The sequence below is a fragment of the Oncorhynchus keta genome, chromosome 17, assembly GCF_023373465.1.
Source record: "Oncorhynchus keta strain PuntledgeMale-10-30-2019 chromosome 17, Oket_V2, whole genome shotgun sequence".
Classification (NCBI taxonomy): Eukaryota; Metazoa; Chordata; class Actinopteri; order Salmoniformes; family Salmonidae; genus Oncorhynchus; species Oncorhynchus keta.
In genome coordinates, this window is record NC_068437.1 from 57865676 (window position 1) to 57885949 (window position 20274).

The following is a 20274-nucleotide window of genomic DNA, read 5'->3' on the forward strand; positions in this document are numbered from 1 at the left end:
ACGAGACGGCCTACAGGGAGGGGGTGAGGGCCCTCGGAGTGTGGTGTCAGGAAAATAACCTATATAATATAATATAATATATGCCATTTAGCAGACGCTTTTATCCAAAGTGACTTACAGTCATGTGTGCATACATTCTACGTATGGGTGGTCCTGGGGATCGAACCCACTACCCTGGCGTTACAAGCGCCATGCTCTACCAACTGAGCTACAGAAGGAAGAACCTCACACTCAACGTCAACAAAACTAAGGAGATGATTGTGGACTTCAGGAAACAGCAGAGGGAACACCCCCCTATCCACACCGATGGAACAGTAGTGGAGAGAGTAGCACGTTTTAAGTTCCTCGGCATACACATCACAGACAAACTGAATTGGTCCACTCACACTGACAGCGTCGTGAAGAACCTCAGGAGGCTGAAGAAATTTGGCTTGTCACCAAAAGCACTCACAAACTTCTACAGATGCACAATCGAGAGCATCCTGGCGGGCTGTATCACCGCCTGGTACGGCAACTGCTCCGCCCTCAACCGTAAGGCTCTCCAGAGGGTAGTGAGGTCTGCACAACGCATCACCGGGGACAAACTACCTGCCCTCCAGGACACCTACACCACCCGATGTTACAGGAAGGCCATAAAGATCATCAAGGACATCAACCACCCGAGCCACTGCCTGTTCACCCCGCTATCATCCAGAAGGCGAGGTCAGTACAGGTGCATCAAAGCTGGGACCGAGAGACTGAAAAACAGCTTCTATCTCAAGGCCATCAGACTGTTAAACAGCCACCACTAACATTGAGTGGCTGCTGCCAACACACTGTCATTGACACTGACCCAACTCCAGGCACTTTAATAATGGGAATTGATGGGAAATTATGTAAATATATCACTAGCCACTTTAAACAATGCTACCTTATATAATGTTACTTACCCTACATTATTCATCTCATATGCATACGTATATACTGTACTCTATATCATCGACTGCATCCTTATGTAATACATGTATCACTAGCCACTTTAACTATGCCACTTTGTTTACTTTGTCTTCATACTCATCTCATATGTATATACTGTACTCGATACCATCTACTGTATGCTGCTCTGTACCATCACTCATTCATATATCCTTATGTACATATTCTTTATCCCCTTACACTGTGTATAAGACAGTAGTTTTGGAATTGTTAGTTAGATTACTTGTTGGTTATCACTGCATTGTCGGAACTAGAAGCACAAGCATTTCGCTACACTCGCATTAACATATGCTAACCATGTGTATGTGACAAATAAAATTTGATTTGATTTGATTTGATTTACCAGTGTATTTATCCCTGCGTTTCCTGTCTCTCTGTGCCAGTGTATTTATCCCTGTGTTTCCTGTCTCTCTGGGCCAGTGTATTTATCCCTGTGTTTCCTGTCTCTCTGGGCCAGTGTATTTATCCCTGTGTTTCCTGTCGCTCTGTGCCAGTGTATTTATCCCTGTGGTTCCTGTCGCTCTGTGCCAGTTCGTCTTGTATGTTTCCAAGTAAACCAACAGTTTTTCCCGTACTCCTGCCTTTGCTATTCACTTTTTTCCTAGTCCTTCCGGTTTTGACTCTGTACCCGACTGCCTGACCATTCTGCCTGCCCTGACCACAAGCCTTTCTGCCACTCTGTACCCGCCTGCCTGACCATTCTGCCTGCCCTGACCACGAGCCTTTCTGCCACTCTGTACCCGCCTGCCTGACCATTCTGCCTGCCCTGACCACGAGCCATTCTGCCACTCTGTACCCTCCTGCTTGACCATTCTGCCTGCCCTGACCACGAGCCTGTCTGCCACTCTGTACCCTCCTGCCTGACCATTCTGCCTGCCCTGACCACAAGCCTTTCTGCCACTCTGTACCCGCCTGCCTGACCATTCTGCGTGCCCTGACCACGAGCCTTTCTGCCACTCTGTACCCGCCTGCCTGACCATTCTGCCTGCCCTGACCTCGAGCCTTTCTGCCACTCTGTACCTGCCTGCCTGCCTGCCTGACCATTCTGCCTGCCCTGACCACGAGCCTTTCTGCCACTCTGTACCCCCCTGCCTGACCATTCTGCCTGCCCTGACCACGAGCCTTTCTGCCACTCTGTACCCTCCTGCCTGACCATTCTGCCTGCCCTGACCACGAGCCTTTCTGCCACTCTGTACCCGCCTGCCTGACCATTCTGCCTGCCCTGACCACGAGCCTTTCTGCCACTCTGTACCCGACTGCCTGACCATTCTGCCTGCCCTGACCACAAGCCATTCTGCCACTCTGTACCCGCCTGCCTGACCATTCTGCCTTCCCTGACGACGAGCCTTTCTGCCACTCTGTACCCACCTGCCTGGCCATTCTGCCTGCCCTGACCACGAGCCTTTCTGCCACTCAGTACCCGCCTGCCTGACCATTCTGCCTGCCCTGACCACGAGCCTTTCTGCCACTCTGTACCCGCCTGCCTGACCATTCTGCCTGCCCTGACCACAAGCCTTTCTGCCACTCTGTACCCGCCTGCCTGACCATTCTGCGTGCCCTGACCACGAGCCTTTCTGCCACTCTGTACCCGCCTGCCTGACCATTCTGCCTGCCCTGACCTCGAGCCTTTCTGCCACTCTGTACCTGCCTGCCTGCCTGCCTGACCATTCTGCCTGCCCTGACCACGAGCCTTTCTGCCACTCTGTACCCCCCTGCCTGACCATTCTGCCTGCCCTGACCACGAGCCTTTCTGCCACTCTGTACCCTCCTGCCTGACCATTCTGCCTGCCCTGACCACGAGCCTTTCTGCCACTCTGTACCCGCCTGCCTGACCATTCTGCCTGCCCTGACCACGAGCCTTTCTGCCACTCTGTACCCGACTGCCTGACCATTCTGCCTGCCCTGACCACAAGCCATTCTGCCACTCTGTACCCGCCTGCCTGACCATTCTGCCTTCCCTGACGACGAGCCTTTCTGCCACTCTGTACCCACCTGCCTGGCCATTCTGCCTGCCCTGACCACGAGCCTTTCTGCCACTCAGTACCCGCCTGCCTGACCATTCTGCCTGCCCTGACCACGAGCCTTTCTGCCACTCTGTACCCGCCTGCTTGACCATTCTGCCTGCCCTGACCACGAGTCTTTCTGCCACACTGTACCCGCCTGCCTGACCATTCTGCCTGCCCTGACCACAAGCCTTTCTGCCACTCTGTACCCGCCTGCCTGACCATTCTGCCTGCCCTGACCACGAGCCTTTCTGCCACTCTGTACCTCCTGTACTCTGTACCCTCCTGCCTGACCATTCTGCCTGCCCTGACCACGAGCCTTTCTGCCACTCTGTACCCGCCTGCCTGACCATTCTGCCTGCCCTGACCACGAGCCTTTCTGCCACTCTGTACCCGCCTGCTTGACCATTCTGCCTGCCCTGACCACGAGTCTTTCTGCCACACTGTACCCGCCTGCCTGACCATTCTGCCTGCCCTGACCACAAGCCTTTCTGCCACTCTGTACCCGCCTGCCTGACCATTCTGCCTGCCCTGACCACGAGCCTTTCTGCCACTCTGTACCTCTGTACCTCCGGAGTGATATTTGGGGAATCCTGGTGCCAGCAGGGGATTTCTTTCTCGGTGCTCACTTATTTTAAAGCTCCGCCTTATCTCAGCTCACTGGTCACCATAACAACACCCACCCGTAGCACGCGCTCCAGCAGCTATATATCCCTGGTCATCCCCAAAGCCAACAGCTACTTTGGCCGCCTTTCCTTCCAGTTCTCTGCTGCCAATGACTGGAATGATTTGTAAAAGTCGCTGAAGTTGGAGACTGATACAGTTGAAGTCGAAAGTTTACATACACTTAGGTTGGAGTCATTAAAATTCATTTTTCAACCACTCCACAAATTTCTTGTTAACAAACTATAGTTTTGGCAAGTCGGTTAGGACATCTACTTTGAGCATGACACAAGTCATTTTTCCAACAATTGTTTACAGATTATTTCACTTATAATTCACTGTATCACAATTCCAGGAGGGTCAGAAGTTTACATACACTAAGTTGACTGTGCCTTTAAACAGCTTGGAAAATTCCAGAAAATGGCTTTAGAAGCCTCTGATAGGCTAATTGACATCATCTGAGTCAATTGGAGGTGTACCTGTGGATGTATTTCAAGGCCTACCTTCAAACTCAGTGCCTCTTTGCTCTTTGATGAAATAAATAAAAGCTGAAATAAATAATTCTCTCTACTGTTATTCTGACATTTCACATTCTTAAAATAAAGTGGTGATCCTAACTGACGTAAAACAGGGAATTTTTACTGGGATTAAATGTCAGGAATTGTCAAAAATGGAGTTTAAATATATTTGGCTAAGGTGTATGTAAACTTACGACTTTAAGCATCTATCTGAGCAGCTCAGTGATCGCTGCAGCTGTACACAGCCCATCTGTAAATAGCCAATCTACCTACCTCATCCCCATATTGTTTTTATTTCCTTTTTCTGCTCTTTTGTACACCAGTATTTCTGCTTGCACATCACCGTCTGCTCATCTATCACTCCAGTGTTAATGCTAAACTGTAATTACTTCGCTACTATGGCCTATTTATTGCCATTACCTCCCTAATTCCATTTGCACACACTGTATATAGATGTTTCTATTGTTGTACTTTTGTTTATTCCATGTGTAACTCTGCGTTGTTGTTTTTTGTCGCACTGCTTTGCTTTATAGTGGCCAGATCGCAGTTGTAAATGAGAACTTGTTCTCAACTGGCCTACCTGTTTAAGTAAAGGTGAAATAAAACATATTTTTGAGCTACAGCCGTCTTCGTTTCCTTCAGACCGATCGAAGATCGTATATCATTACGCTAATGTCGCGAAGGGCGCTTTCCTGGGCTACGGCAGTTTGGGAGCAACAATCTGCCATTTGTGGTCATCTGGAGGAATTTATGGCAGAGGCGAGAAAGGTATTGGAGTCTCCGGTATCTGGGAGAAAGGCGGCCAGTTAACTGCTTGTCTTACGTCAAAACTTTCGTAGTGTGGAAGACTACGCGGTTGAATTTCGCACCGAGAGTGCCTGGAATCCGGAGTCTCTTTTTGATACCTTTCTGCACGGATTATCTGAGGATGTAAAGGATGAGCTGCTCGGGAATTACCGGTGGACCTCAACTCCCTTATCGCCCATCAAAATCAATGGACACCTAAAGAAGGAGTGAGAGGAGGTCTGGCCTCGGGCACACGCTATGGCTCGTTCACCTTCATGGGAATCCGGAAGTTTCCGAAAGCAGCTTTTCCGAGAGGATTCGAAGCCACCCGAGCACTCTCGTGAATCTACGATGGGTGAGTTGGATACTCCTGAGCCTATGCAGTTGGGAAGAGTTAGGTTGTCAATTTGGGAGTGCTCACGAAGGATGAACAGTAACTGTCGTCTGTACTGTGGAAGGGCAGGACATTTCATAGCTACCTGTCCTATTAGGAAACCCATCTCTCTCGTGGGTACCAGCTATGGTGAATCAGACTGGGAGTTCCCTGGTTCCCATCACCTGCACACTCTTTTTGTGCTTGGATTGGTCTCCCCACAGCGCAAGTCTCTCCGAGTGCTCATTGACTCTGGGGCTGATGAATGTCTTATGGATGCCACGATAGCTTCAGAGCTTAGTATTCCCACTCAGCCTCTCTCTGTGCCCATGGACGCTGGGGCACTGGACAGCCGCTCTATAGGGGAAGTCAACCATAGTACTGTGCCCGTTCAATTACGGGTTTCTGGTAACCACAGTGAGACAATACAGTTCCTCCTCATTGCATATCCCCATGTTCCCGGTTGTGTTGGGATTTTCCTGGCTACAAAAATACAATCCTGTGATTGACTGGACCACAAACCACTGCCTTCAAGCAGCACAGCCTTCCCCAAGTCGTCTTTCTCAGGACGTGAGCAAGACTGTGGATGTCTCTGCCTTTCCCACTGAGTACCATGACCTCCTGGGTGTCTTCAGTAAGGCTACTTCCCTTCCACCGCACCGTCCTTATGACTGTGCCATTGATCTCTTACCCCGTACCTCTCCTCTCCTCTCCGTTTGAACCTCTCCAGGGGAACACCATATTTTCCAAGTTGGACCCCTTGGTATAGATACGCGAGGCGGGTGAGTGGAAGACAGCCTTCAACACAGCCAGTGGACATTATGAGTACCAGGTCATGCCATTTGGACTCACCAATGCCCCCGCTGTTTTCCAGGCTTTGGTCAATGATGTACTTCAGGACATGTTAAACCGGTTTGTGTTCGTGTACCTTGACGACATCCTGTTTTTTTTCCCGATCTGCACAAGAATATGTTCTTCATGTCAGACAGGTCCTTCAGCGCCTCCTGTTCCTGAAAGAAGTGTGAGTTTCACCGCTCTACCATCACCTTTCTGGGATATGAGGGCAATGTTCAGATGGATCCTGGAAAGGTGAAAGCAGTGGTGGATTGGCCTCGACCAACGTCCAGGGTGCAGTTGCAACGACGTCTTGGTTTTGCAAACTCCTACCGCCGCTTCATCCGGGACTACAGTACCCCCCTCTCGGTGTAACAGTATAACTTTAGACCGTCCCCTCGCCCATACCTGGGCGCGAACCAGGGACCCTCTGCACACATCATCAACAGTCACCCACGAAGCATCGTTACCCATTGCTCCACAAAAGCCGCGGCCCTTGCAGAGCAACTACTACTTCAAGGTCTCAGAGCAAGTGACGTCACCGATTGGAACGCTATTTAGCGTTAGTTAGCTTAGTTAGCACCACCGCTAACTGCTCACCTCTCCCAAGGATGGAAACGCTATTTTAGCGCGCACCGCTAACTAAGCTAGCCATTTCACATCCGTTACACTGGCACTCACATGTCCCAAGGTACCGTTCAAGTGGTCTCCAGCTGTCGACAAAGCCTTTGTGGACCTGAAGCGTCGGTTCACAACAGCACCCATCCTCGCGCCAATTTGTGGTTTATAAGGGGATGCTTCGGATGTTGGAGTGGGGGCCATCCTGTCCCATCATCTCAATCCTCCCGAGAGGAACTACGATGTTGGAGTGGGGGCCATCCTGTCCCATCATCTCAATCCTCCCGAGAGGAACTACGATGTTGGCAACCGAGAACTCCTGGCAGTGAAGATGGCGTTGGAAGAGCGGAGGCAAATCAAATCAAATCAAATGTATTTATATAGCCCTTCTTACATCAGCTGATCTATCAAAGTGCTGTACAGAAACCCAGCCTAAAACCCCAAACAGCAAGCAATGCAGGTGTAGAAGCACGGTGGCTAGGAAAAACTCCCTAGAAAGGCCAAAACCTAGGAAGAAGCCTTGAGAGGAACCAGGCTATGAGGGGTGGCCAGTCCTCTTCTGGCTGGTGCCGGGTGGAGATTATAACAGAACATGGCCAAGATGTTCAAATGTTCATAAATGACCAGCATGGTCAAATAATAGTAATCACAGTGAACAGGTCAGGGTTCCTTAGCCGCAGGCAGAACAGTTGAAACTGGAGCAGCAGCACGGCCAAGTGGACTGGGGACAGCAAGGAGTCATCATGCCAGGTAGACCTGAGGCATGGTCCTAGGGCTCAGGTCCTCCAAGAGAGAGAAAGAAAGAGAGAGAGAATTAGAGAGAGCATACTTAAATTCACACAGGACACCGGATAAGACAGGAGAAATACTCCAGATATAACAGACTGACCCTAGCCCACCGACACATAAACTACTGCAGCATAAGTACTGGAGGCTGAGACAGGAAGGATCAGGAGACAGTGTGGCCCCACCTGATGATACCCCCAGACAGGGCCAAACAGGAAGGATATAACCCCACCCACTTTGCCAAATCACAGCCCCCACACCGCTCGAGGGATATCTTCAACCACCAATTTACCATCCTAAGACAAGGCCGAGTATAGCCCACGAAGATCTTCGCCACGGCACAACCCAAGGGGGGCGCCAACCCGGACAGGAAGCCCACGTCAGTGACTCAACCCCCTCAAGTGATGCACCCCTCCTCGGGATGGCATGGAATAGCACCAGTAAGCCAGTGACTCCCCTGTAATGGGGTTAGAGGCAGAGAATCCCAGTGGAGAGAGGGGAACCGGCCAGGCAGAGAAAGCAAGGGCGGTTCGTTGCTCCAGTGCCTTTCCGTTCACCTTCACACTCCTGGGCCAGACTACACTCAATCATAGGACCTACTGAAGAGATGAGTCTTCAATAAAGACTTAAAGGTTGAGACCGAGTCTGCGTCTCTCACATGGGTAGGCAGACCATTCCATAAAAATTAAGCTCTTTAGGAGAAAGCCCTGCCTCCAGCTGTTTGCTTAGAAATTCTAGGGACAATTAGGAGGCCTGCGTCTTGTACGTGTAGGTATGTACGGCAGCACCAAATCGGAAAGATAGGTAGGAGGAAGCCCATGTAATGCTTTGTAGGTTAGCGGTAAAACCTTGAAATCAGCCCTTGCCTTAACAGGAAGCCAGTGTAGGGAGGCTAGCACTGGAGTAATATGATTTTAAAAAATGGTTCTAGTCAGGATTCTAGCAGCCATATTTAGCACTAACTGAAGTTTATTTTGTGCTTTATCTGGGTAGCCGGAAAGTAGAGCATTGGCTGGAAGGAGTAGAACAGCCGTTCCCGGTCTGGACAGACCATAAAAACCTGGAATACAACTCCAGGCAGGCCCGGTGGGCCCTCCTGTTCACCAGATTTAAGTTCACCATTTCCTACCGCCCAGGGTCAAGGAATGTAAAGCCTGACACCCTCTCCCACCTATCCAGTTTCTCTGCCACACCCTTGACCTCTGAAACCATTCTCCCTACCTCATGCCTTGCTGTCACTGTGGATTGGGGTATTGAGAACCTGGTCCGCGAGGCAAAACGCTCCCAAACTGGACCTGAAGGGGGCCCGGCTAACCAGCTGTATGTCCCTAATCCAGTCCGGTCCCGGGTCCTGGAATGGGCTCATTGCTCCAGGCTGACCTGTCATCCAGGGTCCCGTCGTACACTAGCCTTCCTTTGACAACGTTTCTGGTGGCCCACAATGGTCCCTGATGTCTCTGCCTTCGTCGCCACATGCACAGTGTGTGCTCTGAACAAGACTCCACGGCAGGCTCTTCTGGCCTCCTTCAGCCACTACCGGTCCCTCAAGTTCCTAGTCTCATATCTCTGGACTTTGTAACTGGGCTCCCTCCGTCTGATGGCAACACTGTCATTCTGACGGTAGTCGACCGATTCTCCAAGGCCGCCCCTTTCATCCCTCTCCCCAAACTACCTTCTGTCAAGGAGACGGCCCAGCAGCAGATCTTCTGGATCCATGGACTCCCGGTAAGACATGGTCTCCGATCGGGATTCTCGTCTCAGTTCTGGAAGCCATTCTGCATCCTTATTGGGTCGTTGGCCAGCCTATCGGTGGGGGGGGGTATGGCTTTCCACTCAGGATCTGCCCCTTCGGGTAGAGTCCCGCAAGTTGTCTCCCCGGTTCATTGGTCCTTTTCCCATCTCCAGAGTCCTGAGTTCCACTGCTGTCCGTCTTGTGTTACCCAATACCCTCCGTATTCACCCTACCTTCCATGTGTCTAAGATGAGTCACAAGTAGGAAAATACACCACTGGTGAATGATAACATGCCAAAAACAACAAACTCAGTCTGACTGGGGCCTGTTTGAATCACGAGTAGGAAAGTACACCACCTGCATTTCAGACATGGAGAAATCTCTCTTAAAACAGATTCCATCATACAACTGATAGCATGTGGGAAAAAATAAGTATATTTTTCTAAAAGATTCAGCCAATTGTGGCTTAGAACATTCAACCACAGCATCTTTGTAGATTCTAAGCCTTCCCAAAAAAGTGAAAATTACAGCAACACCCACAGACCACTGTCTTTGGTTTCTCAAAGGCAGGAAGCATGGAGCCCCAGTTCTTTGGCAGGGCTGGGTGAGGGGAGTGGAGTGGAGTGGTGCAGCTGTGCAGAGTGTGTTTGAGTGTTTTAAGAAGAGGGGAGATAGGGGCCGAATGGGGAGGCTGGTGCCATGAGGTGGAGGCTGGTGCCATGAGGTGGAGGCTGGGACCGTGAGGGGGAGGCTGGGACCGTGAAGTGGAGGCTGGGACCGTGAGGGGGAGGCTGGGACCGTGAGGGGGAGGCTTGGACCGCAAAGTGGAGGCTGGGACCGTGAGGGGGAGGCTGGGCCATGAGGGGGAGGCTGGGCCGTGAAGTGGAGGCTGGAGCCGTGAGGTGGAGGCTGGGACCGTGAGGGGGAGGCTGGGGCCGTGAAGTGGAAGCTGGGGCTGGGAGGGGGAGGCTGGGGCTGGGAGGGGGAGGCTGGGGCCGGGAGGGAGGCTGGGAACGCGAGGGGGAGGCTGGGGCCGTGAAGTGGAGGCTGGGGCCGTGAGGGGGAGGCTGGGGCTGGGAGGCTGGGGCCGTGAGGGGGAGGCTGAGGCCGTGAGGGGGAGGCTGAGGCCGTGAGGTGGAGGCTGGGGCCAGGAGGGAAGAGGGAAGCCTGACAGAATAAATCACAACCAGTCCCTCCCAATCACCCCTCCACACCCGTCGCCCCTTCCACCCCTCTGACCCATGGCAGCCCGTCTGGCTCTCTCTCTCTCTCTCTCTCTCTCTCTCTCCAATTTTTCCCAGCCTCCCTGCCTCCATCCTTCCCTCCCTGGGGATCATGGATAATCTCTTTAAAATACAGTCACGCTTAGCAGCTGCTTTGTGGTTGTTTAGAGGTCAGGAGGAATGAGGCCAGATTCAGTAGTAGAGAGTTTCCACTTGAGCCACTTCTATCCTCCAGAGAACAGAATGTGAAAGCCTGTATTATCAGCATACAATATGTTTATTCCCAAGAATCCCTGCAACAGTTTCAATTGTATCTGTCCTTTGTGTCACTAGTACTCCATCAGTCCGAGCACGGGGGGGGGCAACACCCTCCAAAAAAATGTTAACTTTATTCTCATGCTTTCTAGACCCTAATAGGAGACAATGCTTTCTGTACCTGTCAATTTAACAGCCTAACGTTCCACGCTACAATTATTATTTAACGAGGCAAGTCAGTTAAGAATAAATTCTTATTTTCAATGACGGCCTAGGAACAGTGGGTTAACTGGGGCAGAACGACAGATTTGTACCTTGTCAGCTCGGGGGTTTGAACTTGCAACCTTCCGGTTACTAGTCCAACGCTCTAACCACTAGGCTACCCTGCCGCCCCTATAGCCTACACACATATTATTAACAGGACACTATAACTGACAGATGGTATGTATTTATTGACCACAATCACTGGGCAATGTGGGCAATAACAACATCTGATACATAACACCTACATGTGTTTCCTATGGATTGTGACAGCAGAAATGTCTTTGGTGGAGAATGAAGAGACATGAAAAAACAATCCATACAGATAAGAGATTCCTGTGACAGACTAGACGCAAATTTAATGTTCAGTTGAAAGTGACAACGTCAATCTCTCTGCATGGTCTTTTACTCTTTTACTCTTTTACTCTTTTACTATTACATCACTATTTAACATTCCCGTAAGAGGCTAAGAAAACAGGAAAAGCAGGGTAGGGCCACTTTCCGTGGTAGAGGGTAGAACAGTCAAAGCAGGGTAGGGCCACTTTCCGTGGTAGAGGGGAGAACAGTCAACAGTCAAAGCAGGATAGGGCCACTTTCCGTGGTAGAGGGTAGAACAGTCAAAGCAGGGTAGGGCCACTTTCCGTGGTAGAGGGGAGAACAGTCAACAGTCAAAGCAGGATAGGGCCACTTTCCATGGTAGAGGGTAGAACAGTCAAAGCAGGATAGGGCCACTTTCCGTGGTAGAGGGTAGAACAGTCAAAGCAGGATAGGGCCACTTTCCGTGGTAGAGGGGAGAACAGTCAACAGTCAAAGCAGGATAGGGCCACTTTCCATGGTAGAGGGTAGAACAGTCAAAGCAGGATAGGGCCACTTTCCGTGGTAGAGGGTAGAACAGTCAAAGCAGGATAGGGCCACTTTCCGTGGTAGAGGGTAGAACAGTCAAAGCAGGATAGGGCCACTTTCCGTGGTAGAGGGTAGAACAGTCAAAGCAGGATAGGGCCACTTTCCGTGGTAGAGGGTAGAACAGTCAAAGCAGGATAGGGCCACTTTCCGTGGTAGAGGGTAGAACAGTCAAAGCAGGATAGGGCCACTTTCCGTGGTAGAGGGTAGAACAGTCAACAGTCAAAGCAGGATAGGGCCACTTTCCGTGGTAGAGGGGAGAACAGTCAACAGTCAAAGCAGGGTAGGGCCACTTTCCGTGGTAGAGGGGAGAACAGTCAACAGTCAAAGCAGGATAGGGCCACTTTCCGTGGTAGAGGGGAGAACAGTCAACAGTCAAAGCAGGATAAGGCCACTTTCAGTGGTAGAGGGGAGAACAGTCAACAGTCAAAGCAGGATAAGGCCACTTTCCGTGGTAGAGGGTAGAACAGTCAAAGCAGGGTAGGGCCACTTTCCGTGGTAGAGGGTAGAACAGTCAACAGTCAAAGCAGGATAGGGCCACTTTCCGTGGTAGAGGGTAGAACAGCCAACATACTCAATAATCGAAAGCTTAATTGTCCATTTAGGGTCTAATGGATCTCAGAAGGCATAACCAAATGGTTACCAGTCTGTCCTGATAGAAATAACCAGGGTGGTAGGTCAAGCAGAAAAGAGTTCTTGACCTCCATGAAAACAGGATTTATCAGGAACACAATATAGTATAGCAGTATAGCATACCAGCAGTATAGTATACCAATAGCATACCAGCAGTATAGCATACCAGCAGTATAGTATACCAATAGCATACCAGCAGTATAGCATACCAGCAGTATAGTATACCAATAGCATACCAGCAGTATAGTATACCAATAGCATACCAGCAGTATAGTATACCAATAGCATACCAGCAGTATAGCATACCAGCAGTATAGTATACCAATAGCATACCAGCAGTATAGCATACCAGCAGTATTGTATTTTATAGCAAACCAGCAGTATAGCATACCAATAGCATACCAGCAGTATAGTATACCAATAGCATACCAGCAGTATAGCATACCAGCAGTATAGCATACCAATAGCATACCAGTAGTATATCATACAAGCAGTATAGCATACCAGCAGTATAGTATACCAATAGCATACCAGCAGTACAGCATACCAATAGCATACCAGCAGTATAGTATACCAATAGCATACCAGAAGTATAGCATACCAATAGCATACCAGCAGTATAGCATACCAGTAGCATACCAGCAGTATAGTATACAGTATAGCATACCAATAGCATACCAGCAGTATAGCATCCCGATAGCATACTATACTGCAGTATAGTATACCGATAGCATACTATACTGCTGGTAAGCTATCGGTATAGAATACCGATAGCATACCAGCAGTATAGCATGCCAGCAGTATAGCATACCAATAGCATACCAGTAGTATAGCATACTAGTAGTATAGCATACCAGCAGTATAGTATACCAATAGCATACCAGTAGTATAGCATACAAGCAGTATAGCATACCAGCAGTATAGTATACCAATAGCATACCAGCAGTATAGCATACAAGCAGTATAGCATACCAGCAGTATAGTATACCGATAGCATACCAGCAGTACAGCATACCAATAGCATACCAGCAGTATAGTATACCAATAGCATACCAGCAGTATAGCATACCAATAGCATACCAGCAGTATAGCATACTAATAGCATACCACGAGTATAGCATACCAGCAGTATACCATACCAATAGCATACCAGCAGTATAGCATACCAGCAGTATAGCATACCAATAGCATACCAGCAGTATAGCATACCAGTAGCATACCAGCAGTATAGTATACAGTATAGCATACCAATAGCATACCAGCAGTATAGCATCCCGATAGCATACTATACTGCAGTATAGTATACCGATAGCATACTATACTGCTGGTAAGCTATCGGTATAGAATACCGATAGCATACCAGCAGTATAGCATGCCAGCAGTATAGCATACCAATAGCATACCAGTAGTATAGCATACTAGTAGTATAGCATACCAGCAGTATAGTATACCAATAGCATACCAGTAGTATAGCATACAAGCAGTATAGCATACCAGCAGTATAGTATACCAATAGCATACCAGCAGTATAGCATACAAGCAGTATAGCATACCAGCAGTATAGTATACCGATAGCATACCAGCAGTACAGCATACCAATAGCATACCAGCAGTATAGTATACCAATAGCATACCAGCAGTATAGCATACCAATAGCATACCAGCAGTATAGCATACTAATAGCATACCACGAGTATAGCATACCAGCAGTATACCATACCAATAGCATACCAGCAGTATAGCATACCAGCAGTATAGCATACCAATAGCATACCAGCAGTATAGCATACCAGCAGTATAGCATACCAGCAGTATAGCATACCAATAGCATACCAGCAGTATAGCATACCATCAGTATAGCAAACTAATAGCATACCAGAAGTATTGCATACCAGCAGTATAGCATACCAGCAGTATAGCATACCAATAGCATACCAGCAGTATAGCATACCAGCAGTATAGTATACCAATAGCATACCAGCAGTATAGCTTACCAATAGCATACCAGCAGTATAGTATACCAATAGCATACCAGCAGTATGGCATACCAGCAGTATACCATACCAATAGCATACCAGCAGTATAGCATACCAGCAGTATACCATACCAATAGCATACCAGCAGTATAGCATACCAGCAGTATAGTATACCAATAGCATACCAGCAGTATGGCATACCAGCAGTATACCATACCAATAGCATACCAGCAGTATAGCATACCAGCAGTATAGTATACCAATAGCATACCAGCAGTATAGCTTACCAATAGCATACCAGCAGTATAGTATACCAATAGCATACCAGCAGTATGGCATACCAGCAGTATACCATACCAATAGCATACCAGCAGTATAGCATACCAGCAGTATAGTATACCAATAGCATACCAGCAGTATGGCATACCAGCAGTATACCATACCAATAGCATACCAGCAGTATAGCATACCAATAGCATACCAGCAGTATAGCATACCAATAGCTATACCAGCAGTATAGCATAACAGCAGTATAGCATACCAGCAGTATAGCATACCAGCAGTATAGCATACCAGCAGTATAGCATAACAGCAGTATAGCATACCAGCAGTATAGCATAACAGCAGTATAGCATACCAGCAGTATAGCATACCAGCAGTATAGCATACCAGCAGTATAGCATAACAGCAGTATAGCATACCAGCAGTATAGCATACCAGCAGTATAGCATAACAGCAGTATAGCATACCAGCAGTATAGCATACCAGCAGTATAGCATACCAGCAGTATAGCATACCAGCAGTATAGCATAACAGCAGTATAGCATACCAGCAGTATAGCATACCAGCAGTATAGCATACCAGCAGTATAGCATAGCAGCAGTATAGCATAGCAGCAGTATAGCATACCAGCAGTATAGCATACCAGCAGTATAGCATAGCAGCAGTATAGCATAGCAGCAGTATAGCATAGCAGCAGGCCACTAGGAACACCTCAGACCACCACCAGCTGCACAGAAAAAAAACATCACACAAAGAGCTCTTTGATTTTCCCTTCTCTTAGACTCCTTGATCGCACGAAGATACATTTAAAGGCCATACTAAAAAAATGGTCAACTGTCATTTGGATGAAGTCATTTCCAAGCATGCTGCCGATACAGTAAACCGTCTCACAACACCGTTTTCCTCATGGCATGCCAGTCAGAGCACAGGTGAGATTAATGGTTAGGTTTTTATTAATAAATGCACAGTAACATTACATTTTTTTTTTTTTTTAAAGCCTGGGATTCAAAGTGATGTTGTCTGTTTCATGATTAAGGTAGAATTAATGGTAAGACTCCGGGATAACGTAAGGAAGGGTATAAAACATAGACCTCATTATACAGTAAGGCTGAATAGCTAAATTAGAACACAGACAGCCAAGCCATACATCATTTAGGATCACTAAGCACAGCATAGCCCAGGCATCATTTAGGATCACTAAGCACAGCATAGCCCAGGCATAATTTAGGATCACTAAGCACAGTACAGCCCAGGCATAATTTAGGATCATTAAGCACAGCACAGCCCAGGCGTAATTTAGCTAAGGATCACTTTTTATCTCTCCCCTGAGCTCCCCTCTCTTTTCCCCATCTGTCCTCTCTTACTGAGGAATGTTGTGATGTTTTCCTTAGAAGTATATCCAAAAAACACCATTACAAGTTAGGAAGAAAGACACGGGTCACAGACAATTAGGAAAGTAAATAGAGAGAGAGAGAGAGAGAGAGTTGGAGTAGAGGGAGAGAGAGAGAGAGAGAGAGAGAGAGAGAGAGAGAGAGAGAGAGAGAGAGAGAGAGAGAGAGAGAGAGAGGTGGAGTAGAGAGAGAAGGAAAAATAGAGCGAGATAAGAGACTAGGAACAGAGTAACCTTTCAATCTCAATGAACTTTCCAGGTGTTTATTGGGCTAAAGAGTCATAGTCTTATGACACACACACACACACACACACACACACACACACACACACACACACACACACACACACACACACACACACACACACACACACACACACACACACACACACACTCTGAGTAACATATATTCCTTTACATAGATAATAACAAATTACAATTGTTTTTAACATGTATACTATACATTGAGATAGTCTGCCTTGAGGCGACTCAACCTTGAGCCTTGACTGCGAACAATGAGAGACAACAGTTCATGTTTATCTCTGAGTCCCAATGAAATGTCCGTTGTCCCCCTGAGTGCGTCCTTAACTTCATAGATAGGCTTCAGAACAAAGTCATTGAGCTGGTTCTCCCCTCTCAGATCGTTGTCTTGACTCTGTTTAAACTTGACCTCCAACTCCAGGAGAGATTTCTCCACGCTTGTAAAAGCCTCAGAGATCTGAGTGATCTCCCCGGTGAGAAACTTCTCATAGCTATCCTCTCCGTCCAGGTCGTGTGAAATACTCATGCCGATGCTTTCCAACAACCTTGCGGCGTCTTCAATTTGGTGCTTCACGATGATAAAGTCTTCACGTACCACTGAATCGCTGTCTTCATCGTGATGGACACCACACGCACGTCGGTCTGCGAATTTAAAAAGCATTTGACATTGCTCGGGGTCATCATTATCCTCATAATCTCCGTCCGGTACGAAGAAGTGATGAAAAGTCCCGTTGGACATTTCCGGTTTTAACGGTCCGGTATAAACTGCCCAGTAAAGCGCCAAAGAAGACATTAAAAGTAGCAGCACCAGTGGAATAGAAGCCATTATATATTATATTTTTATTGAATTTGAGCACGGTCACGGTTTAGTTTGACGCTGTCCTCTGAGAGGCGCAAAACATGTGTAGCCTATTGACCGACTGCGCATTGAGCGCACCAACCCACCGCACCGTGGCGCGCAGCCCCTGCCCACTGCATTCCGACTCAAGTTACAGTTCTCCCGTCACTAATAAAAGACACAGACAGTCATAACCAGACCCCAGACAATCGTCCTACAAATATTTGAAATGGACATAGCCAGCGTATACATTATTATTGTAAATTGATGTAGACAAAGAGGTGCAGAAAAAAAGTAGGCAGAAGAAAGGTGTTTTATGGCTCAAATGAATTTTATAAACTGGGTGGTCAGAGCCCTGAATGCTGATTGGCTGGGTGGTTCGGGCCCTGAATGCTGATTGGCTGGGTGGTTTGAGCCCTGAATGCTGATTGGCTGACAGCCATGGTATATCAGACCATATACCACCGGCATGACAAAACATGTTTTTACTGCTCTAATTACCTTGATAACCAGTTTATAATAGCAATAAGGCACCTCTGGGGGTTTGTGATATATTGCCAACATACCATGGCTCAGGGTAGAAGTAGAAGTAGTAATGCAATGGGTAGAATTTTATAGTCAACCACTCCGCATTGCGTCGTCCTAGTTGTGGTATATTAGCCATTTAGCACACCCCCTCGTGCCTTATTGCTTAAATATAGTATTAGGCTATGGTTGCACCAGTAGACTTTGGTTGAAGCTCAATGTTAAATTCATATCTCCCTACTATCATATCCAGTGGTGATTTTAGCATGGACATCTTGGTGGGGCAAACACAAAATGATTTTAGATGCATGCCGGCAAAGCCACTACACAACACAACCCTGAACAATACATTCAATACCATCTACTGTATGCTGCTCTGTACCATCACTCATTCATATATAATAATAATAATAATAATAATATATGCCATTTAGCTGACGCTTTTATCCAAAGCGACTTACAGTCATGTGTGCATACATTCTACGTATGGGTGGTCCCGGGAATCGAACCCACTACCCTGGCGTTACAAGCGCCATGCTCTACCAACTGAGCCACAGAAGGACCACTTATGGTCCTTATGTACATATTCTTTATCCCCTTACACTGTGTATAAGACAGTAGTTTTGGAATTGTTAGTTAGATTACTTGTTGGTTATCACTGCATTGTCGGAACTAGAAGCACAAGCATTTCGCTACACTCGCATTAACATCTGCTAACCATGTGTATGTGACAAATAAAATTCGATTTGATTTGATTGCACTATAAAGGTGACATATAACAAACTGTTAGGGCCGACATAAAGCTGTCCCGACAGGCTTTTCAGCACCATGGAGGGATTCCTTACCACCGCTACACCTGGCTATCAGTGGAGACTTGTCTGGCAGCGACACAGTTCATTCAGCCTCATTTACTGCCTTTAAAAAAAACAAGAAAAACTTAGCTGATATGGCTTGACTTGCTTAAACAAACGTGGTTTCTACTGACAATTGAGATGTACAAACTACGGCATAAGGGGACGACAAGCGGAAAAGAGGCAATCTGGAATTTCGATGAAGACATTAATGAGTGAGCTAGGATGGACATGGTCAATATAACTATTTGTTCAGCCCTTTTGAAATGTACAGTGACAGAATGGCCAATGTATTCAAACGTTTCTGGCTCATGGTGTTGCATGTGAATGTTTATCCTTGGAAAGAGAGACCCTTATAAACCCAGACTTGAACCACACACCCACGCCACTGAATAGCAGGCTAGTGATCGATTTGCAACGACACTCATTTTTTGAATTTGTGATTTCCAACTGGTTGTGTAATGTTTATGTCCGATGAGCACCGATACGTTTTATCTATCATTTCTCTTCATTATGACAAGGATTGAAAATGATTTGGCAGTAAATTGTTGACTTGATTCGTGATGATGACTGCTAGCTAAGATTTTGAAAGTGCGATGTTGACATGATCAATCCAATCAAAGCTACTGTAGATATAATGTGATTTGACGTCATTTTATCTGTGGCCAATGACCTTGAGCCTTCTTGGATGGGCACTTCTAATGTAACTCTATGGCAGCACCCAAGTGGCTTGAAGTTTTGAACTCTCCCTGTAGATTTTGCGGTGACGTTGTGTCCCCATGAGTGGCAGAACACTGAGCTAATAGCCAACTAAAGAACATAACCAATGTTCTGTATTTACCCACCATCACAGAAAGCACTGAGCTACACTGAAATACTTTGCATTTTGAAGCTGCCTTACTCAAGAAATCAAAAAAGAGACCATGTTTGTATGCGGCTTTATGAACTCAAATATATATATATTTACATTGTTTGTAAACTGATATGTGAAACATATTAATGTATTAAAAAACAGGCAACGTGTGGGTGGGGCTCTGCCCTGAGTGACAGGTCTCCGCTGATCATATCTAAGCCAATATGACACCGATGTTGATTAAAATGAGCAAATCACCTTGATTAGAGATACACGAGACACTTCCTGCCTCTTGTCATGAACCACCAAGTTGAGAACCAAGAACCAGATTTTTAACAGATTTTTAACAGGGTCCTTAGTGTAACAGTATAATTTTAAACCGTCCCCTCGCCCACACACGGGCGCGAACCAGGGACCCTCTGCACACATCGACAACAGTCACCCTCGAAGCATCGTTACCCATCGCTCCACAAAAGCCACGGCCCTTGCAGAGCAAGGGGAATTACTACTTCAAGGTCTCAGAGCAAGTGACGTAACCGATTGAAACGCTATTTAGCGCGCACCACCGCTAACTAGCTAGCTTTTAAACATGACATGTAAACAGATGAACAGAGCCTCTGTTGTACACTGACTGCATGCTTGGTAGCATCAGAGAAACTCCCCAGTTTCTAACATCCGTAATTTACATTCCAGTACGCTGTTTCTCCAGTCTTCTTAACATTTTAATGCAAATGTATG

The 20274-nt window shown here is 47.3% G+C and overlaps 1 protein-coding gene across 1 annotated transcript; it reads right to left on the bottom strand.

The window, feature by feature from the left end:
• Positions 1-16310: 16310 nt before the first annotated feature.
• LOC118380239 (fin bud initiation factor-like) lies at positions 16311-17436 on the bottom strand. Its single transcript, XM_035767222.2, has one exon. The coding sequence runs from the start codon at positions 17293-17295 to the stop codon at positions 16666-16668; it is 630 nt and encodes a 209-aa protein (XP_035623115.1). The 5' UTR covers positions 17296-17436; the 3' UTR covers positions 16311-16665.
• Positions 17437-20274: the final 2838 nt, after the last annotated feature.